A 24,285-nucleotide genomic window follows, 5' to 3' on the forward strand; every position below is an offset into this window, starting at 1 on the left:
TTGTTATTATTATTATTATTATTATTATTATTATTATTATTATTATTATTATTCCTGCATGAATTTTATACGGGTTCTCGGATACAGATACGCTTGGGTGATACGGCAGAGGACAATTCTTGCGTTGCATCGCATCGTATTGTTTCACCGGATGATATAAACACAGTCTGGACCCACCTTGACGTGCCAGTAAATCTACCGAAACGGGTCTGACGTATTCGAGCACCTTCAAATACCACGGATTGAGCTAGGCTCGAATCTGCCACGATGGGCTCAGAAGGCCAGTGCTCTAACACTTGAGCTATTCAGCCCGGCCGTATATAATGAGTCAGTTGTAAAACATAACATTGATAGACGAAGGGCACTGTTCTACTCTCTCTGGTCCAGGATTTAAATTAAAATCTTTATAATTTCTGTCTCGTAGCGAAGTGTGATTTTATCATGAGGAACTTCAGCAGTGGAATTATATGCTGTATATTTGATGCCCCCTTGAAACTAATCATCAGCTGTATCTGAGAATAAACATGTGTTTTTAAGCATCTGGAATATTTCCTTGAAGCATTTCTTGCTTTTTATGAGAATATGGCCCATAAAAGAAAGTACTAAAGGTGTAAACATGATTGGTTGTTCGCTTCTATTCTAAATGTGGCTCTCTGAGAGCGATTGTTTCACAGATTATCTCTTATTATGACTGTTTATTTCTTCCCAGCCCTGCAATAGGAAGACATTCAGCCATGTTGCACAAGAAACTCGTTTATCCGGATTAAGTGGGACTGGAACTGATCCGGATTATCGAAAATCCGGATAATCCGGAAAAACGAAAGAAAAAAAAAACAAAGGTTGTGTCTTCATTGCGAACAGTCCAGATTGCGAACAAGAGATTAGTGTTGACGTGAGATACATAAAACAGATACAATTTTCAAAACAGTATCATATGTAATTTTGTTTCTAGTAGTATTAACATTAACTGGTACATTGGGATGTTTTAGATAACCAAACCATATTTTTAAAAATATTTTTCTTATTGAAAATGTTTAATAATTTAGTTTGAGGTAATCTTACCATTTAGATGATTATCTTTTTTATTGTATAACATAACTAGAGGTTTATGGTGGATTAGTGAGAGTTGTATTATTAATAGGATATTATTATTATTATTATTATTATTATTATTATTATTATTATTATTATTATTATTATTATTATTATTATTATTTTTCTAGTGGCTTTACGTCGCACCGACACAGATAGGTCTTATGGCGACGATGGGATAGGAAAGGCCTAAGATTTGGAAGGAAGCGGCTGTGTCCTTAATTAAGGTACAGCCCCAAGCATTTGCCTGGTGTGAAAATGGGAAACCACGGAAAACCATCTTCAGGGCTGCCGACAGTAGGATTCCAACCCACTATCTCCCGGATGAAAACTCACAGCCGCGCGCCCCTAACCGCACGGCGCCCGGTATTATTATTTGCCAATGAAAGAAGTGAGTAGTTGCATCGACAAGGCATTCGCCTTTAGAATATTGATTATTATTATTATTATTATTATTATTATTATTATTATTATTATTATTATTCAAAATAATATATAAGAAGTGAAATAGTCAGTTTATTTGGAAACAAGTGGGTTTTGTCTTACATGCTTTTAACTTTTTTGTGTATTACCCATTATTCCAATTGTGTGTACCAGAACTTGGTGTACCAACCGATGGTTAATTTTTCTGCAGCCCGTCAAATTTGAATTTTGTTCATATCCAAGTCAACATTCTTAGTCAAGCGGTTGGGCAACTTGGTATTTCCCACTTGTTCGCAATCTGGACTGTTCGCAATCAGGACGACACCAAAACAAATACAGTACATGTTATATAATCTATTAATAAAAGTTGTATAGAAATACCTTTTCTCGATTGTACAAATAGTATAAGAACACTTTTCTTACATTTACGACTCTGTTTTATGCACTAAAATAATGTGTGAGGTTTTTTCTGTTTTACACTTGTATAGCGTTTGCGCGCAGCACGATCACAAAGACGTTTTACTAACATCAGTTCTGCCGGTGTAGTTTCAGCCTGGGATTCTAAATAGGCCATCAGTTTGTCCATCTGTATTGTTGCCTCGCCAAGAGTCATTGTTTCTTCTGATGGAGCGCCGGTTTCGTTTTCGAATTCACCATCAGTGAATTAGTACTGCGTTGCATTCAGAAGAGCGTGGGTTCGACCCCCACCTCGGCCGTCCTGGGAATGGTTTTCCACGGCTTTCTATTCTCAATTCTAGGCGAATGCCGGGACGGTACCTTTGATAGACCGTGTCCGAATTACTTCCAATTCCTGTCCTTAACTATTCTTGGCGGAAAAGACATTCAAGAAGAGTCGACCCCGTAAAAGAAATACTGTACAAGTAAAAATAAATTTTTATTATTTTCGATCAGGATAAACCGGAGATCCGGATTATGAGGGCCGGATAAACGAGGTTCTTGTGTATGGGCATGGAGCACATCGCACAATCAAGGGCGGATAACATCATCCCCCTGGACATTGCCAAGTGAACTTCTCAAAAGTTCACGTTGTGTGCATCACTTGGCTGTACCTCTCTCCGCTTATGTCTGGTGGGACCCCATCTGTTTGTCTTTTAATGCATGGCTCATTTGAAGTTCTGGTTTAGAGTTCTTTTTTAAATCACTAAATTTAACTACCGTATGAGATATATATAGTTAGTTACTGAAGGAAGTGTTGAAGCCAGAGTTGCACCTCTGCACGAACAGTGTGATAGCTGTTGGTCCAAAAACTGTTAAGCTGAAGAGAAGTATCACAAATTATTTTCACAGTATCTTGAACCACTCGCCCTTGTAACTCAGTAAGTATACGTTTGAGTGTAGTAGCAGAGCACAATAACTCGCATTTACTACGCTTTAGTTTTATATTTGTATTTATATCAATGTAAAATCCAGTTAATCGTCGCCATAAGACCTATCTGTGCCCGTGCGACGTACACCAAATAGCAAAAGAAAGAAAAAACCAGTTATGCAAACCATGACTTGTTTTGAAATGCTGAAGTTTATTGGTTTGCGAGCTCGATAGCCACTGTCGGCAGCCCTGAAGATGGTTTTCCGTGGTTTCCCATTTTCACACCAGGCAAATGCTGGGGCTGTACCTTAATTAAGGCCAAAGCCACTTCCTTCCCATTCCTAGCCCTTTCCTGTACCATCGTCGCAATAAGACCTATCTGTGTCGGTGCGACGTAAAGCAACTTGCAAAATTAATATAATAAAAAAATTACAGGGTTTGATTCACATTGCTGACTTCAGTTTCGTTGTTAAGGTTTTGACAGAACGAGTTGGCTACGCGGTTCGAGGCGTGTAGCTGTTAGCTTGCATTCGAGAGAGAGAGAGAGAGAGAGCGAGTTCAGTTCTTACTGAATGGTGATAACCCTGAAGATGGTTTTCCGTAGTTTCCCATTTTCATATCTTAATTAAAGGCACGGTCGCATCCTTCCCAGTCCTATCCTATCGTCGCCATAAAACCTCTTCGATTCGGTGCTACGTAAAACATATAGAAGAAGAAAAGGTTCTGATAAAAGCTGAAGCGTAGCGAAGGAAATCACGCTATTTCGCTTTTGTCAGCGATCCTTTTCGGACTATTTCCTTTTACGACATCCAGGCCAGTTGTTTCAATAGAACTTAAGATCTGATCGTGAAAACAATAGTTTGTATGCTAAAACGCTTTTAATGAATAATGTTGTGACTAATTAATGTGCCATATTATAAGTAATAATGTTATACTTCAAAGTATTCTCCGTCTACGAGGCACCCGATTGTTGTAACGTTGCCGTGAAATGGTGATAAATCTACGGACCCGGAAATCTCGCACTAACGCTCTTTGAAATACTGACTGCGCCGTGATTCAATCCTACAACCCAGAATAAAGCAGACTAGCGAATATTTGCACTACGGAGCTGACCACTTATTGGTATTTTAGAAATTGGAAAACACTTTATCAAGAAGACAGGAAACGTACGGAAGTCTTGTTTAACGGGCTTGCATTGGAACTATCGGAGGCGCGGACAGGTCACTCGTAGACTATTCGGCGAGAACACGTAATAATAAACACATGAAGTAATGTTACTGGTTATTTTTGTAAGTTTTTGGAGAATGAAACGAAGCTACTTTGTTTTAGCATAAACTGTATAAAATTACGTAAAATTAAGTGGGATAAAATTGTATGGTTTTTAAGATTATTGTGTAAATGTTGAACACTTTCGTGTAGGCGAGAAATGAATGTTTATGGAGTGTTACGGGAACAGAATTCAAACTGCAAATACGAGCCTCCGCCTTGTGGAGCTCAATTATCACATGCAGCCGCAGAATTTAGAACCCAGTATATAGTGGGAAAAGGTCTGTATCTATCCGTTTACGTCATGAAGGGATCTCTTGTTGCTGTTGTGAATTTCATGTTTTGTCCTAATATTCTTTATGTAATTCTCACCTCATCGCCGGTAGTAAAGACTAACTGTGTTGTGTTCACAGGCAGATTCACCCGCTTTGTGACGACAAAACTCAGCTACTGGCCTATGAGAGTAAGACTGCTCCCCCCACCCCGGTGGAGCCGCCGGGATATCCGCCGCCGCCACCACTACCGACGTACCCTCTAGCGCCAAATATCTGCGTCGAAGATGGACGCATCGAGTTCATCAAGCCGCCGCCAGAGAGTGTGACGCTGACAGTGACACGAGCGCAGCAGACGTGCTGCCCTGAAGAGAAAAGCGACGTTGCTAAGGTAGGTGACAGCAGTTTACTTGTCACCCATCACCCTCAGTCCCTCTTTCACCAACCAGCCGTGACCATTTCTTTGGTTTCACAGACTTGGCCTACAGAGAACTCATCGCATGCAGGCTGTGTCCGATATTTTGCTTCTTCCAACAGCACTTAAAACGGTCAATGTTTTCATAGCGTTTTCATTTGTTTTTCAAGAGCTCTCTCATTGTTGGTAAGCACTTCTGAGACTTTAGGATAACAGCTTTATCTTTATTTTTGAGACTGTAAGTTCTCAGTCTTATTGACACATTAAATCTCTTCTTAATAAAGTGCTCTTGTTACACACGTAGGTCGGGTTGAGGGGGCGCCTAGCGTAGTGGTCTAGGCAACCTGAGTGTCCTGGGTTCAAAACTCGGTCACTTCCGGTTGGATTTAAAGTAGTCTGGCCTTAATCTCAATTCCCCGGTCGAGTCACAAACTAAGCCTGAGTTGTCAACATATCCCAGATAAATGTCGAAATATTCTTTAACAATAGAAGTTGGGAAATGTTGTGTTAAAATAGCTGTGGACGGTTGCAATCGCAGAATCACTCTAGTGGTCCTTGACTGAATCATTGAGGTAAATCTTCCTGCGTCGTAGAGTTATCTTTCTAAGGACACTTATGAACAGAACATAAAATCTCTTGCCTGGTACCCAATTATATTTATACTCTTTAGATTTGTTTAACTTTGTCGTAGCCAGTAATGTTGATTCTGGAATGTTAACTATGGGAGATAGGTTAAGAAGAGCACACACGAGGCCGGACTTACATCTGACGCAAGATGGAGTTCCACAGCATCAAATAGTAGAGCTGAACTGTACTTATCAACAAGCTAACTACATTTTGTTTTTGCTTTCCAACTTGGTTCAGTCCCTTGTGCGCTGGCATTCTTGTCCATGGTTACTCAATTTCGTTTCGACAGGGAAGATGGTGTTCTTCCTCATGTTGTTCGTCCAAAGCTATTTGTTCTTGCATATCTCTTGTCAACACAACTCCAGTGTCTACACCGTTACAGCAGATCAATAACTAATTACAGGCAAACATTTACATTGTAATGTATCTGTCGAAACATTCTTTACAAATGTTTTTAGATAATTTCTTGGTCTTCACTGTCCATTCGTATTACCTGATTTTTCCCCTGTAAATAACGTATGTTACACTTTTATTTTTAATCTGCTGGGCTGAGTGACTCAGATGGAAGAGCGCTGGCCTTCTGAGCTAAGGCAAGCGGGTTCGATACCGGCTCACTCCGGTGGTATTTGATGGTGCTCAAAAATGCCAGTCCCGCCTCGGTAGATTTGTGGGCATGTAGAAGATATCCTGCGGAACAAAATTCCGGTACCTCGGTGTCTCTGAAAACTGTAAAAGTGTAATAATAATAATAATAATAATAATAATAATAATAATAATAATAATAATAATAATGTTTTTTACGTCTCACAAACTACGTTTACGGTTTTCGGAGACGGCAAGTTATTATTAATAATAATGATGTTCTGTTTACGTCCCATGTACTACTTTTACGGTTTTCCGAGATGCCAAGGTGCCTGAATTTTGGCCCTTAGTTCTTCTTGTACATGTCGGTAAATGTTCTTACACAAGGCTGGCATTTTTGAACACCTTGAATTACCACCAGACTGAGTCGGAGTTGAACCCACAAACTTGGGCTTAGAAAGGCGTCGCTCCACCGTCTGAACCACTCTGCCAATGAGCTTTTCTCGAGTTTAGATTTCCATATATGTATCGACACTTGAATATTTCAAAAAATACTTCAGAAAACTGTTTCCTATGATAAAAGTAGGTATTCAGCCGGTATACCCAGTAGGGATAGGAGAATTCGCCGTTAGTGGTGAGCTGTGTCAAACTACGAAATGACCGAGCTTGATAGCTGCAGTTGCTTAAGTGCGGCCAGTATCCAGTATTCGGGAGATAGTAGGTTCGAACCCCACTGTCGGCAGCCCTAAAAATGGTTTTCCGTGGTTTCCCATTTTCACACCAGGCAAATGCTGGGGCTGTACCTTAATTAAGGCCACGGCCGCTTCCTTCCCACTCCTAGCCCTTTCCCGTCCCATCGTCGCCGTAAGACCTATCTGTGTCGGTGCGACGTAAAACAACTAGCAAAAAAAAAAAAAAAAAAAAACTACGAAATGTATTCATACTAAAAGTAAACTCGTGTCCTCATCTCGAGGTGGTGCAACTCTTTTCAGGCACACCCCCATTGGAGGTGAGCTGCATGTACCATTCCAACCACATACCAGCCCTCCTGCCATTCTTAAGTTTCTGGCAGTACCGGGAATCGTACCCGGGCCTCCGAGGACGGCAGTTAATAACACTAACCGTTACGCTACAGAGGCGGACTACTCATAGTAATAGTGTTCTTGGTTTTTACGTCTCACTAACTACTTTTTACAATTATCGGAGACGCCGAGGTGCCGAAATTTAATCCCGCGGGAGTTTTTTTACGTGCCAGTAAATCTACTGACACGATGCTGACCTACTTGAGCACCTTCAAATAACTCCGGACTGAGCCAGGATCGAACCTGCCAAGTTGGAGTTAGAAGGCCAGCGCCTCAACAGTCTTGAGCCACTCAGCCCGGCACCAAATGTACAGATGACATAAACCACATTTGAGCTTAAAATCTATCAAACAAAGTCGAAGACAATTTTCCCAACAACAGGTTTCCGTAAATAACGTAAATTAGTAATATTTACTTTCCTGTACAGAAATATACCGTTAATTTTTGCAGTAGGCCTACTACTTGATATAACTTTCTTCGCCTTAGAACAGAAGCTGGAAGGTAGCCTGGAAGAGAATATGACGTTACAAAGTGTTACACGTAAGTATGATCCGCCAAACAATACTACAGCTCCCTGTTCCTTGATATGTTAGACATTGGCTGCTGGATGCCGTAGAAATGGAAATGTAACACGCCTCGTGAAATGAGGATTATTAATGCAGCGGTGGACGATGAAGCAAAGAGATCAAAACGAAGGAAGAATGAATCTGAATATGTCAGCAGCTTTTAGGTGCACCAAATAATGACCAGACGGGCACGACTTTATCTCAAGATCTTAACGGCACACATTCTTATTGAATTTGCGTTACAGAATCCAGTTCACACGCTCTCAAGTGACAGCGAGTATCAGGACCGGTTCTTTATGCCGCTACCAGTTACAATTGCCTCCATTTCCGGCATGCATCTCCTCTGCTTTTATACCACCTTACAATGGTTTTTGTTCCATGAGAAGACGATTAGTCCACCAAGGAAGTTTCTATTTGGATATACCTAATTGTTCTTGAAGAAGGCTGTTTCCTGTATCCCATACCATGTAGCCTATACGTATTTTGAAACGTATGCTTTCACAGGTCAATGTTCCGCCTTGATACCGGAGAAGAAATTATTACCGATTCAAGGGCTAAAGATTCTGGCTGTAAGCTGTGCATGTTTTTGTGCATATATTATTATTATTATTATTATTATTATTATTATTATTATTATTATTATTTAAATTCGTTTAATCCAATTACACAATTTCCTTTTTTTTTCTTTCCCTTTCGCTAGTATTCCTTCATTCTCTGCTTTGGTCTTGCGTGTTCTTTCTCCAGGATTACTCTTTTTGTTCTGCTTGGTTTCTCTTCAGACGCATCCTTTGCCTCCGCAGATTTCATTCTGAACACTTTCCTTTTCTCTGTGCCTTGTATCTTGATCCCATACCTTTTTGTTTTCTCGATATTGATGAACTACTTTTCTCCGTGGAACTTGCGTTTTCTGGATCTCCTCGATGGTAAGATCTTATCTACCGTCCTTTCTGGATCCATACTTTTGACATTTCCATACAAAGGCGTTCTCCTTTCTATAATCATGGTTGAGATCGTCTCGAACTGTTGATACAACTCTCGGTTTGGTCTCTAGTGAGATGTGAAGTTGTTCATTGGCGGGGAAGGGGGTGGGGATTACCATATACATAATACTTGTGTTCCTCATATTCTTATTCTTGAGGGCCGATGACCTTCGATGTTAGGCCCCTTTAAACAACAAGCATCATCATCTTATTCTTGCCGTCAGTGGCCAGCAAGCTGTAGAAAATGTAATACAACGATTTTGCTGGTTTTCTACAGTACGCTATGAGCAATGTGATAAAACGAAAACGCATACGTGTCCGTCTCAGAACTGACGAGTCTCAAAGCACGATAAAAACCATAAACTGGCAGAACGTATCCGTTGTTGACGGGTGGATAGTTGGCGATGTCTCTTCTGTTGTTTTCCCTACGTTAACATGAAATAGCCATTCTTATGTCACTGGTAACGAGGTAAATGTAGTTAACAACTGTGTGAATTGGTTCCCAAAGTCTTATTTGTACACAGTGGTCAATCCACCTGGGCCGAGAACCCACCCGAACAATGTTCGGTCAGCAGTTGCTCTGGAACATGTGCTTTGAGACAAAAAGCGTGGTTTCCTGGAGAACTACTGTATACCGTTACAAAGAAAGTACGCATGACCTTTCCTGGTTGAAAATTGAATTTTAAGTGTCATACTGTGCTTTATTTTGTGATACGACTAACTATTTGCCAATTAGTTTAATTTTTAACTGATAAAGTGTACTACCGAGCAAGTTACTCCGCGGTCTGCGTCACTTAGCTATCAGCTTACATTCGCGAGATAGTGGGTTCCAACCTTACTGTCGGCTGCCCTGAAGCTGGTTTTCCGTGGTTTCCCATTTTCACACTAGGCAAATCCTTTATACTTTAATTACGGCCACGGTCGCTTCCTTCCCATTCCTAGCCCTTTCCTATCCCATGGTTGCTATACGACATATCTGTGTCGGTGCGATGTAAAAAAATGCCAAATTCTTAAAGTCACTAACTAAAAATTAAATGAATTTGTTTAGTTCCAAGGTATCATGTTTAGTGATGATAGCCACTTAATGGAACTTTCTTCATCTTATCGCAGTCATTTCTGCGGTCACTGGAGCCTCTCAGGCCTTTTTTTACAAGTTGCTGTACGTCGCACCGACACAGATAGGTCTTACGGCGAGGAAGAAACGCGAATGGCCTAGGGGTGGGAAGGAAGTAGCCGTGGCCTTAATTAAGGTACAGCCCCAGCTTTTGGCTGGTGTGAAAATGGGAAGCCACTGAAAACCATCTTCAGGGCTGCTGACAGTGGGGTTCGAACCCACTATCTCTCGAATACTGGATACTGGACTGCAGCTATCGAGCTCGGTATATTTTGGTTTTGACTGGGGTTTAAGGTCGGATGCCGTTCTTGATGCCACGTGGTGTTTGAAATGAAAATTTCAACCCAGGATCGTCCTGGATTCGAACCCCAGCCTTCCGGGCCCATGCTTCTTTTTCCACTTTTCCTACACCCTGGTGGGGTCGTGGGTGCGAATTATATTCTTTGTTCCTTGGCTCTACTCCATGGAAAGGTCGCTACTCACACAGCCTACACAGTTAATTCCATTCGCCGCTCCACACAGTAAACTTCCTAACACTGACAACTAAACAGCGGTCACACAACAATAACAACAACAACAACAATTTGATTGACGCTTTGTTTCAGGCTCGTAGGCTCGTGCCTACATTTGATCAATGTGATGGCGACAATACGCTGCAGAAATGCGTCTCCTTTGTTGCTGTATCTGTGAACACATTCCAGTCCCTGTTTTATGACTTTTATGACCGGATGCACTGACACGAACCCTGTGTGTAGGGATATATTCACTATTATATGTTTCTGTGTTGCTGGTTGTTACTGCGATATGTTGTGTGTAGGCCTAATGAGGAGTGTGTTGGGACAAACACTACTTAGAGAAATTAACCAGGCGCGTCTGGTGTCCCCGATTCGGCAGGGAGTCGAACACACTGAGCTAATTTTTTTTTTTTGCTAGTGGTTTAACGTTGCACTAACACTTCGAAGGTTTTCGGCGACGCAAAGATGGAAAAGGGCTAGGATTAGGAAGGTCCTTATTTTAAGGTACAGCACCCGGATTTGCCTAGTGTGGAAATTGGAAACCATGGATAACCATCCTCAGGGCTGTCGAAGGTGGCACTCAAACTCATCATCTCCCGAATGCAAGCTCACAGCTGCGCAACGCTAACCGCACGGCCATCTCGTTAGGTCTATGCAAAGTCCTCGACAGTGATCATACATCCAAACAGCCGAATACCCATTGCTCTCTATGTGAATGATAATGAGCAAAGCTTTTCGTCCGATGTGCAAAACAGAATCCCTCATAAAACAACCCGAAAATACGGTTCTACGATTAAAGATGTTAATTAAGAAGCCCAAATGATTTTCATTCAGACGTGAAATATGCGAAGAATAGATGTTATTTGAATTGGAGGAGAATTATTAAATATCGTTTCTTCTACTTCGGGTTCGTAGAGCACATCCACTGCAAGAGCGAGTGGTTCCTGGACACTTGGTGCTACAGTTAATACCGGGTCATTTTCGTTGAGACTAACGGGCTGAAAACATACCGACTATTTGGTTTATGATATATTTTTAAAATAAAAATGTACTAACTAGAAGATTTGTATTTCATTCACTTGACTTCACAATACTAGATTGTCCTGTCTAGTCCCAGGTGACATATTTCCATTGCATGACCAACTCGGCCCCTTCATTTCTTTATGGTCACACACGAACAGGTGGTGAGCGTTGAATCACACTTCTGTGGTACAGAGATAGTCAAAGAAATCTTATTTTTAAATCTTTGTGTTCTACTGTAACTAATGCACCCCAGGGATGGAGCAGAATTTTTCTACTTCTTCCTCTTCTTTCGTTTCACCCTCTTCGGGATACGTTGAATCGATTATTTCTCTGTGTGTTGTTCTTTTTTTTAGTTTCCAGTATTTCTTCATTCTTTCTGATCTTTGTTCCCTCTTGTCTTCCGAGATAATAAGGTTTGGCCTTTAATGTAGATTTGTGTTGAAACCTTTTGTCTTTAGTTATTACTTTAGCTGTTCGATGCAATAGCGAATTTTCTGTAATTTTTAATTCTACTAGGTATTTTTCAATTTTCTTAAAGCAGTTGGGTTTTGTTTTGCGGTTACGGAAGAAGTCAAAGATTTGTTTGATTAATCTATTAAAGCTCGACAGCTGCAGTCGCTTAAGTGCGGCTAGTATCCAGTATTCGGGAGATAGTAGGTTCGAACCCCACTGCCGGCAGCCCTGAAGATGGTTTTACGTGGTTTTCCATTTTCACACCAGGCAAATGCTGGGGCTGTGCCTTAATTAAGGCCACGGCCGGTTCCTTCCCAGTCTTAGCCCTTTCCTGTCCCATCGTCGCGATAAGACAGATCTGTGTCGGTGCGACGTAAAGCCAATAGCAAAAAAAAAACTATTAGAGTTAATTCTGAGAGGATGACCGTAAAAATGTATCCTTCTTTTTCGCATAACATGTGAGAGTTTTTCAATTTTCTTGTAGTGTGTTTCATTCTTGAAGTATATTATCTTATTATCCTGAAATTTCGGTCCTATGATCTTTCTGAAAACGTTCCTTTCTTTTAGCTCGAGTTTCTCTATCTGGCATTTGAAATTCATGTTTATTTGTCTGCTTCGTATAGTAGTTATGATTTAATCACTATCTTTTTATTATTATTCCTGGCCTTTTCCCAATGTTTGGAGTCAGCACTAATTGCGGATTCGACCCAGTTCTACGGATTGATGTCCTTTCTCCCTGTGCGGAGGGATGTTTTCATTACTGCGTGTCTCCGTGGTGGTTGGTAATGAGGTGTGTGTACATGAAGTGGTGTCTCACGAAATTTCCAGTCCTCGTACCAGAGGACTAAAACATACGCTGCTAAATTCCCCGACCTAACCGGGAATCAAATACGGGATCCTCTTAAAGGAAGGCCACTACGCTGGCCATTCTACCAAGGAGCCGTACTACCACCTTAGAGGACTGAGAAATATCGTTTACGGCACCACAGCGCCCACGAAAACCGTAAAATTAATTAATGGGACGTTAAAACCATTATTATTATTTTATTTTTTTTGCTATGGGCTTTACGTCGCACCGACACAGATAGGTCTTATGGCGACGATGGGATAGGAAAGGCCTAGGAGTTGGAAGGAAGCGGCCGTGGCCTTAATTAAGGTACAGCCCCAGCATTTGCCTGGTATGAAAATGGGAAACCACGGAAAACCATCTTCAGGGCTGCCGATATTATTATTATTATTATTATTATTATTATTATTATTATTAGTAGTAGTAGTAGTAGTAGTAGTAGTAGTAGTAGTTTTTCGTCCCACCAACTACTTTTACGGTTTTCGAGGACGTCGAGTTGCCACAGTTTTGTCCCGCAGGAGTTCCCTTACGTGACTGGAAATCTACCGGCACGAGTCTGGCGTATTTGAACATCTTAGAATACCACTGTAATGAGTCGGGATACCAGCCTGGGCTCAGAAAGCCAGCGCTCTACATCTGCGTTACTCAGCCCGACATTAATGTTATATTATACCCGAGATTTTTTTACTACTTGTTTAACTTCGCAATACCACATCGAAGGTTTTCAGCGACAGAAGTATGGGAAAAGGCTATGGTTGGAATGGTAGCGGAATTAAGGTACAGCCCCAGCATTTGCCTGGTGTGAAAATGTGGAAACCACGGAAAACTATCTTTAGGGCTGCCGACGGTGGGATTCGAACCCTCTATCTCCCGAATTCAAGCTCACAGCTGCACGACCTTAACCATACACGAACTCACTCGGTACATATGCGACGTAAGCGGGAAAGGAAGTGTGTTAGGCTGTGAATATACACCGTTTGGCGTTTCTGTGTTCCAATTTTGCCGTTGGCGACTGCCATCTTATCTGGCTGATTGAACCCCGTTCCAGCCTTCAGCCCGAAATTAAAATCCTTGGACTGGCCGGGAATCAAATACAGGGCCTCTGGGCATGAGGTATGCACGCTACCGCTACACCACGGAGCTGGCCTGACGATAGATTTATCTAAACGAAAAATTATTTCTCTGGAACAAAATTTTTGGCAACTCGGTGTCTCCAAAAACCGTGAAGCAATTAGTGTAACGTAAAACCAAGAACATCGGCTACTCATCATCGGATTGTGTGGCTCAGATGGTTAATTCCTGGCTATGTGATCCAAGTTGATGGGTTCGATCACGGCTCAGACTGCTGATGTTTGATGGTGCTCAAAAAATGCGCCAACCTCGTGCCGCTGTCGGTAGATTTACTGGCACATAGAAGAATTACGGAAATAAGTTTCCTGCGCCTCGTCGTCGTCTCCGAAACCTTAAAAGCACTTAGTGAGTCATAAAAAGAATGAAAATGGAAAAACACGGCTGCCGACAGTGGGATTCGAAGCCACCATCTCGCGAAGGCAAGCTCACAGCTACGTGACCCGTACCGCGCTGGAAACGCATTCGTTAATAATAATAATAATAATAATAATAATAATAATAATAATAATAATAATAATAATAATAATAATAATAATACCACCGTGCGAGTGGCTATGCGGTTTGGGGCACGTAACTATCAAGCTTGCATTCGGGAGATAGTGGGTTCGAACTCTACTGTTGGCAGTTCTGAAGATGGTTTTCCGTGATTTCCCATTTTCGCATCAGGCAAATGCTGTGGCTGTACTTTAATTAAGACCACGGTCGCTTCCTTCTCACTCCTAGTCCTTTCCTGGCCCATCGTCGCCATATGACCCATCTGTTGTTGTGATGTAAAGGGAATTGTTGTCTGTTAATAATAATGTTTCCTTTCGGAACTGAGATAATCAGTCTGCTCGGGGTTATTTCACTGATCTTGATAATGAATACTGCAATGTATTTGAAACCTTAACAAACTGTACATAATTTGCATAAAAGCACGACCTGGTCCAGCCTCTGTGAAGACTGACTGTACTGTACATCCGTCATAAGAATACGTGTAGTAGTGCATGACTATGCTATACCATTGTTTTCTCCACCTTCATAGTTGATTTGAATGGAGTTTGAGTTTTATGTGAGTTACAAATAACGAAGAATATTTCTTGTTTATGACCCACAAGCTAGCTGGCTTCCAGTAGACTGTCATAAAACTTGTGGGCGGACTCGTTCGTCAAAACTTTTTTTCTTATTGCAGGCGGGTCTTCCGGATGACAAAACTAGCATATTGATTGCTGAGGGCTGTTAGCTCTTATGTCGGAACGCGTCCTCCTGTTTTCGCAGTGGCGGTGCATAGTAACGATGTGTCATATAGAATAGCAGCAGCGTTTTCATTAAAATAAGACTATGGCAATGATTTCATGAACATCCGCCCGAAGTTCATAACTAGGGCCCGGAAGTTCATGCCCTAAAAACCTGAAAATATGCCCATAAATATGCACTATTAAACTGAAAGAATGAATGTCCCTTGGCAGTAGAAAAAGCGAGTTAGTACTAAATTAATAAACTTACATTGTTCCCTTGAGATGGAAGCAGAAGTGGTCCCGTTGCGAATGTTGACTGATGAATTGCAGTTCACAACCATCACTTTGCACAAATTTTCAATTGAAAAACTTCGTCTGTTGTCACGCAAAACACTTTTGTACGTGACAAACTTCTCTCCACGTCAGAGGAGGTTATTGGGTCATATTTAAACGATGTTAGCTTCTCCACAGAGAGACGAGTCTCTTGGCGTGACAGACGGTTTTCCGTCGAGAATGACTCGAATATCGCGGATCGGTTTATAACCAGATTTTTTGAAATTACATATTCACTTCTTTCAATTTTTGTTTTGTTTTATACTACCAGGAACAGAACTTAGATTGCTTATCTTTTTCTTTCAAAAACAGTAAGTGATTCATTTAAGGGAGATCCTACAGCTTCCAGTGACTTCATGGCTGTTGTTACGAAAGAGAAATGGGCGGATATGAAAAGAAGTTTCTCTTCCAGCTTTATGCTTGACAGAATATTTAGAACTGTTTCTATTGATACATCATTATTTGAGTCCAATGAATTAGCAATCTCTTTGACCAGGACGAATAGAAATGAATAGTGTGACTACTCCCTCGGAATCGCATATTAACAGACACGATGTACATGTACACCGCCACCTGCAACGCTGCCGTCAATAAAAGTCCAAGTACGCGCGCTTTTTGTCGGCTTAATGTGGAAGTGTGTGAAAAGTTTGTGGTCTTTTTTCGGTAGTTTTGTACGTTCTTCAGTTTTATACGTGCAAAATATCTGGTGTTAACTTTTCGTGAACTGAAAAGTGAAAAAGATGAAGCATTTTATAGTAGGACGTATACTTTGGCATATGCATCAATTTACTAACGCATGTGAGTTTCCCTACAACTTGCTATGTCCCGGGTTGGAAGTCGGGTTACGATAAACATTCGAATGAAAAACGGCATTTCTTTTTCACATCCAAAAGATCCCACTCTATTCTCAAAGTGATCGAAGGCTATAGCACGTCAAGATCTGCCTTTAAGTGATAGTTCCTTTAACATCATTTTTCAGTCTGATTAGAGCCCTGGCAAAAGCTGTTGTCAAAGAGAATGCCAAAAACATAAGTACAGCTCAGGAAAAAATTACAGCAAGCTTACCTTTGATCAGCCACTATTATCAAGTTGGGAAGATGAACAAATAGTTCCTTTCACTAGTTCAAAAATGAATGTTATTCATCACTTCTGTGGGGATATTGTTAAACATGCAAGCAAAGTCACAGATTTTTCAGCATGTTTTGGTTCTCTGCAAAACAATACAGAGGAGTGCGGCTCCATGGCTAAATGGTTAGCGTGCTGGCCTTTGGTCACAGGGTCCCGTGTTCGATTCCCCGCAGGGAATTAACCAGAATTGGTTAATTTCGCTGGCACGGGGACTGGATGTATGCGTCGTCTTTTCATCCTCATCACGACCCACAGGTCGCCTACGGGTGTCAAATCAAAATACCTGCATCTGGCGAGCCAACTTGTCCTGGGACACTCCCGGCACTAAAAGCCATACGCCATTTTATTTAATACAGAGGAGGCAAGAGGCAGTCCCGCTTTCAGTCCTAACAAGTCTACCAAAATATAGTAACTCAACCAACTTTCCCATTTACCCATCGAATTAATTATTTATGTTTTCTCATGTAGAGGGAATTGTGAGAAATTTTAGTGTACAAGCAGCATTATGGGGAGAAATATTTCAAGAATGCCTGGATAGTTTACCTCCAATTACTGTTTCTCGTGGACTTGGGTGCTGTACTGAACATTGCTCAGGACTTGGTACCAAAATTAATTTTCCATTACAATACGATACCGATTTTATTTCCGAATAAAAGAAGTAAAGAAAGAAATGCAAGCTCGTACGACCGCAAAACATACCCGGAAAATGTCAAAGGTGTCCAGTTAACCGACTGATGGGGTGAAGTGCTGGCAAGATTCATTAAGCTAAGCATGTTAATATATTTTTAAAGTAGTTATGTAGGAATTAAATGTGTATGTCATACCGGTAGGTAACAATCATGTGGGTGCCTTCAGAGTTATAATACGTTTATATTACGTAGCGTGTACACTAACAGTTGAACATGGATTTTTAAGGTTATAACTGATAATTGCAACTGAGTTTGATTTCGGGGTCAATTAATGAAAGATCACTTAGCTCTATAGACACATAACACGTTTGAGATATTCGTTAAGATTCTGACGAACCAATTTCAGAAGTAATCCCATTAAATCATTACTAAATGCGAAGTACTTCCTACGTATTTTCCTACGTAGTTTTTACTTCCAAAACAAGGAACACTCTATCTTAATTTGCACGAAACACAGATCGCACATAAACACAGTCATCGGTGAGTAAACAGAATACACAGTCTTGAAACATCACAATAATTAACACACGGTTTTAAATCATTTATTTAAACGATAAATTCCGAATTAAGTCACACCAGATCTCATTTAGAAACACATTTTCGGAGACAGCTGATCATCTTCTATCTGCACCAGCGCCGCGTAGTGTAGGAACATATCAACCAGCAGAAGTCGTCACACTATGCATTTCTATTCCTCCTGCTTTTACTAATTCTATGTGCTGATCATAATACAATGCTGCATCCAGCCACGTTCCCCAAACACTGGCGCATTGGAAGTGGGATATTAGGTGCTGTTGGTCTAAACAACTGTACTCTCGAAGGAGATTTATTTATTTATTTATTTATTTATTTATTTATTTATTTACTTATTTATTTATTTATTTATTTATTTATTTATTTATTTATTTATTTATTTATTTTTGTAGAAGCCGCATATCGATCTACCAATGGGAAGGAATTGCGTATTGTCTCACCAATGCGATAAAGAGCACGTGCTAAGAAAGTTATGTGAATTAAGTTGGGAAAATACCTTTGAGTGTTTGTCGTAATTTTACCATGTAAGTATCTGCATCTGTAACAAATAAAAGTAGCCGGTCGTATTTGATACCAGATGACGACATCATTTCAAGGAGTTCATTACACAATGGATCGAAGTTACATTGTTAGTGGCAGGCAATTCACACACATTGAAAAGATAAGGCATCATCTTTTGTTTCTTATTTAAGGCACCGACAATTATATTGGCAACAAAAGGGCCCTCAGAATCAGTGGTTTCATCGACAGACAACCATACGAACTGATCCGCTAGTTCATTCTGCAAATTTGAGATTACGTTATTGTAACAATGTCCTACATAAGTCTTACGCAATGTACGTTCTTCAGGCACATGTTGAATGTATTTAGCAATAAAAATTGTAGTGAGGCATTATTAATTTTCCACAAGGGAAAATCAGAAGCTAAAAATGATTGGCACAAGTCATAAGAAAGTTCTGTAACCCTACTTTCAAACACCCTGGTAGTTGCTTTTGAACAGGCTCGTTATTTGCGAGTTTTCTGGTTAAATTCTCGGTAGAAATTCAGTATGCACAACATTAGTTTTATAGCATCATAAGGATTTGATATGTTACAAATCTTAAGTGGAATACCTTGTAGAGGAGAGATGTGTTCACTGCGACAGCCAAGAACCCATCCGCCGTCCCCCAGAAGTACTTCTACTTTTATAACCTAATACAATTTATCCCGCGCCATTGTTCATCGCCTAACTACGCAGCAGCATTTCCATTGGGTGAGACACAATCGAATATCACGTCACTCCCAGCAATCAAGTAAAATGAATTCCGTTACCAACCCGTGCACAGTAAATACACAACTGAATGCAATCTGTAAAAAAATAATGTCTTTGTTACCAACCTACCCTAACCTATTCCGACCAATGGAGGTGTCACGCGGGATACTAGAGACCTAAGGGCCGCTTCGCGGCTTTCTTAATCAAAATGGCTTTGTCACTAACCTACCCTAACGTATCCAGACCAATTGTTTTGTCACTAACCTACGCTAACCTATTCAGACCAATGCAGGTGTAACGCGGGATACTAGAGGCCTAAGGGCAGTTTCGCGGCTTCTAACCCGCCCCCAGACCTCCTTTGCTTAGTCCAGACCAATGGCGTTGTCACTAGCCGGGCCTAACGTATCCAGACCAATGGCTTTGTCACTAGCCGGACCTAACGTATCCAGACCAATGGCTTTGTCACTAGCCGGACCTAACGTATCCAGACCAATGGCTTTGTCACTAGCCGGACCTAACGTATCCAGACCAATGGCTTTGTCACTAGCCGGACCTAACGTATCCAGACCAATGGCTTTGTCACTAGCCGGACCTAACGTATCCAGACCAATGGCTTCGTCACTAGCCGGATCTAACGTATCCAGACCAATGGCTTTGTCACTAGCCGGACCTAACGTATCCAGACCAATGGCCTTGTCACTAGCCGGACCTAACGTATCCAGACCAATGGCTTTGTCACTAGCCGGGCCTGAGGTTCCCAGACCAGTAGCTTTTTCACCGTACGAGATTCGTAAAGTAGCGCCGCTAGTTCTTTAGCTGACTAGTTGGCAGCCCTGTCCACCGCACGATCACGACCATCGCGAGAAGTGAGCGAGAGACAAACAAATGACAGTGCAATCGCGCCTAGATCCGTGCGCTGAAAACTTGTTGTAACTTAGTTACTGAACTATTGCCAAATTCTCCTTATGTTTGCTGTGAACTACTTGAAATCTTTTCTCACTCCCTATATATATACTCGTATTTTACACGCTTCACAGAACAGTACCCTATTATCTCTAGATATTAAGTCACATGAATAATCTTACTGTAAATTAGGTAATCTACCATTCGACGTTGGTCTTACCTTCGACATTTAACACAATTATACGCGTAACGTAATATAATTTGTCTGGCACGCAACCAGTTCACATCATCAGCGTTACAAATTACAGCAGTACTGCCAGTGACCGGCTGCAGCAGGGAAGGATAGGATAATGCAGCAGGGGATTCACCTCATGACATCATCACATCAGCATTACTCCTCTCCACGTGACGAGTTGCTTCATCGCGTGCAACGTTACATCCATTGTGATACAGATGAAACAATAATAAAATTGTTAAAATACGCCATGGATTTCCCTGAAATTAATCACTGTTTTTTTTAAAAACAGTAAGCAATCGACGTTCTGTCCCTGGTAGTATAGGACAAAATGTGAAAGAGAAAGTGAATAATGTCATTTCAAAAAATCCTGGTAATAAACAGATCTGCGATATTCGAGTCATTCTCGAACGAAAACCGTCTGTCACGTCAAGAGACTAATCTCTCCCTGTGGAGCAGTTAACATCGTTTAAATATGGCCCAATAACTCCTCTGGCGTGGAGAGAAGTTTTTCACGTTACAAACGTGTTTTGCGAGACAACAGACGACGTTTTCAATTGAAAGTGATGGTTTTGAACTGCAATTCATCAGTCAACATTGGCAACGGAACCACTTCCGCTTCAATCTCAAGGGATTACTGTAAATGTATTAATTTAGTACTAACTCGCCTTTTCTACGACCAAGGGACATTAATTATGTCATTTTAATGGTGCATATTTATGGGAGTGTTTTCAGGCATTTAAGAGCACATGTGCATGCATATTTTCTGGATTTTTAACTTCCGGGCCCTATTAATAACTTACCAGTATGTCAGGCACCATTTAGACATTCACTGACGTACTGTGTATGTCGAGGGCTGATTCTTATTTAATTGTAAATGTTTAAATTCCGATTGTTGCCTAAAAAGTGATTTTGGTTGCCCAGCTGTACTTTCTGTTGAAACAAAAACAACCACCACCGCCACCAATAGCACCTGCTTAACAAGTATTCTGCGTTGCAGAGTCGATCTCAGTACGCGGCCCTGTAGTCGTCCCTCTGTTCCCATGACAACTTGTTCGATTCCCCGCCAGAACGGGTTTTTTAATTGCGTATGGTTAATTCCTGTGGCTCGGGGACGGGGTATTGGTGAACGTCTCTTTTATACATCTTCATCGACACTTAACACACCACCAACTACCACAGAAACACGCAATTATAAATAAATCCCTCCACACAGGTTTGGCGTAAGGAAAGGCATCTGGTCGTAAAACTGGGCCATATCCACATGAAGTACCAACCACAGGTTATTGGGAAAAATATCAGGAAGGAGAAGATATCTTAAATTAAAACTCTTTCATGTTTGTTTCTACGATTAATTACACGTCTTTGTCTCATTAATTTATTCTTTTTTTTATTTATTATATATATATATAAATTTGATTATTCCTTCTGGCATACTTGAGGTTGCCGAAGATGGCAAAGAATATCGGTCAAATTCTCTGCGATAGTGCTCTGAAGTTGGTAGGAAAAAGAAGTTGGGGACAGCACAAATACCCAGTCCCCGAGTCAAGGGAATTAACCATTTGAGGTAAAATCTCCGACCCGACCGGGAATCGAACCCGGGGCCCTCTGAATCGAAGAGCACTGTGCTGACCATTCAGCCAAGGAGGCGGACAGAAAAAAAGGATGAATACTGTTGACAAACCTCTAATTAGTGGAATACAGTTGATGTCGTAGGATGGGTGTTGAAACTAGGTGTGCGCATGCCTCAGTTAATGGTTGTTGTACTGTATTATTCTAATTCTGCATATCAAGAGGTTCGTTCTGAAATTCAGTATACCTCAAATATAGAGCAAATTGTACCTTTCAGACTCGCCTAGACGCAGCGAGTTGGTTAACAAAGTACTGATTATAAATATGAAAGCTTACAGGTAAATATAGGATCTGTATATTAATTAAGTCCACGGCCTCTACCTTCCCAGTAGCTTTCCGTGTGTTGCCGAGATCATACCTGTTAGTGCGATGTTAAACAGAAAGAGAACCCTCTCTCCTAATTTTAACAGATAGATTTTAAAGGAGCATTCTGTGCTCGAGAAGATGTTTAAATGCTACAAAGCAAGAACTGTCGTGTGCTGAGCCTTTAAATACTATTGGGCTCCCTACCCTTTTAAATGACCTATTGTTAGTAAGTGAAGTAGTAGTGTTTGGTAAAGGACGAAGTATGCAATCTTTCTTTCATGAGTCAGATAAAGAATCACTTTCTACTATTAATACTTGTACATCAGACATACAGTATCTCTCTAAATAGGATTTTACCAACTTCTCGCAATTCTGGAGATTGGAGCGCTTGGCGTCGTACTTTTCGACATAGACTGTTATTTATTGCTGCAGTTCCTCCGGTTCAGGTAATATCCTCTGCTATTATCAATGAAAGCATATACGGTTCGACGCCTAGAAGACCTTTCTTGTCACATTTAAGACGTGAAGTGCAAATTATCTCTCGTATCAACTTTATTTTGCCCTTATTCGGATTGTGTAAAATCACTCTTGAGATATAGAATACCTCATGTAAGAATGGGAAATACCAGATATTTTATCAGCCGAAGGCTCAATCTCAGGTTGTGAAGTTTAAAATCATTTAGCATATAGCTCTTCCATGTCAGAGATTATTAGCCAAGTTCTTCCGGACAATAAGTGTCTCATGCTGATAACCGATAAGCGATATTTTCCTAGGCATTAAGTGAAGAACAACAGTCTTGTTTTTATTTCTTGTTCATTCATTTTTTTAGGAACTTTTAACGTTTGGAGCAAAAACACAGTACAAGAATTAGGTGGGCAGAGTAGGTTAGATTGTAGAGCCCGAGTTGGTGAGTTCGATCCCAGCTCAGTCCGTTATCTTCGTGTCCGTAAAGTCTTGAGCAGACCCCTTTGTGTTATTCGACCGGAATAGGCTAGGCGCCGACACTGGGTTTTCGCCCTCTTCCTGCCTCGTTACCGTCATGATTTACACATCCAGACTCGCGGGTTGCTGGGTCTCAGATAGAAAGACCTGTACCAGGCGAGCCGAACATGTCCTCGGACACTCGGCACTAAAAGCCATGCGATAAATAAATAAAATAAATAAATAAATAAATAAATAAATAAATAAATAAATAAATAAACTGGTCATTATAAATTCCTTTCACAGAATTCATATCGGTGAGAAACTGCATAACATCTTCAAAAATGTGTCAGTAACTTATATACTCTTTACTGTTATTTTTGTAGTATGCCAGTCTGTGATCGCGTCTGCACCTTGTTATTTTAGCGTGGGTCACTGAATTGATAACTCGACCGAGCTGAGTGGCCGCACGTGTTAACCCACTATGGCTATGGAGCCAAGCTCTGCATTCGGAAGACGCGTGGGCTCGAACCCCGAGCATGGTTCTTTGTACTTTCCCATTTTCACTTCCAGGCAAATGCCGGCCACAGCCGATTCCTTCCACCTCCTTACCCAGGTTAATTTCGTCATCATTCACTTCATCTTCATTAGCTCCTCAACAATGGTTGGTGTCAGAAAGTGCATCCGGCCGTAAAAACATGGCATATAAATTCATGTCACCTCATCCCCGACCCCTTATCAAGAAACGGTACTAACGGAGTAGGTATACGTATACACTGAATTGATAACTTGCAGGCTGTTTTCCTCGAAGGACACCGTACTCTTATCTCAGTGTTGTCTCCACCTTCGCAACAAGCATTGCAATCAGAACGTGCAGGTCGTACGCTGTATTTTATAGTCTGGGATCCTGTCCTAATAAATATTCTATATTTCAGAAGTAAACATTCACTTATTGAAGTGCTGAAGAGACATAACACATAGAGGTCTTAACCTGCTTCGGTCCTTCAAGGATAAGTATTGGGGTTTCATATGATTAACGTGGTGATTCCGGTCTTGCTGTCTTTCATATAGACAGCTGACGAGGCTGAGTAAATCTCGCATTAACTGTAGGGTAAATAATCTGTATCTGTATCTGACCTGTCTTGGCCCGTGCTTGTTCTCTTCCGACCCAAGTGTCGTGGCTGTTTTGTTTCCTTTGCTAAGTCCGTCATTCTTCGAGGGATAAGACCTCTTAAGTTTTTCCTCTGATCAAATAATAATAATAATAATAATAATAATAATAATAATAATAATAATAATAATAATCAACGTATTCACCATCTGGAGATATGAGACTTTCATACTCGAGTTGGTTTTTGAGAGGAAGGCAATAAGACTGATTGCCAGTAATAAAATCCTTGTAATTATCCCAGTCAGCAA

At 40.9% G+C, this 24,285-nt stretch overlaps 1 protein-coding gene across 2 annotated transcripts in view; it reads left to right on the forward strand.

The window, feature by feature from the left end:
• The window catches only part of LOC136864423 (uncharacterized), a 995,241-nt gene that overhangs the window by 178,624 nt on the left and 792,332 nt on the right, over nt 1–24,285 (forward strand). For both annotated transcript variants that reach the window (XM_067141399.2, XM_067141400.2), the window contains exon 4: nt 4,522–4,771. In XM_067141399.2, the coding sequence (XP_066997500.2) occupies nt 4,522–4,771 (250 nt within the window). The remainder of the gene's footprint in view (nt 1–4,521; nt 4,772–24,285) is intronic.

The sequence above is a fragment of the Anabrus simplex genome, chromosome 2 (genome assembly GCF_040414725.1).
Source record: "Anabrus simplex isolate iqAnaSimp1 chromosome 2, ASM4041472v1, whole genome shotgun sequence".
Lineage (NCBI taxonomy): Eukaryota > Metazoa > Arthropoda > Insecta > Orthoptera > Tettigoniidae > Anabrus > Anabrus simplex.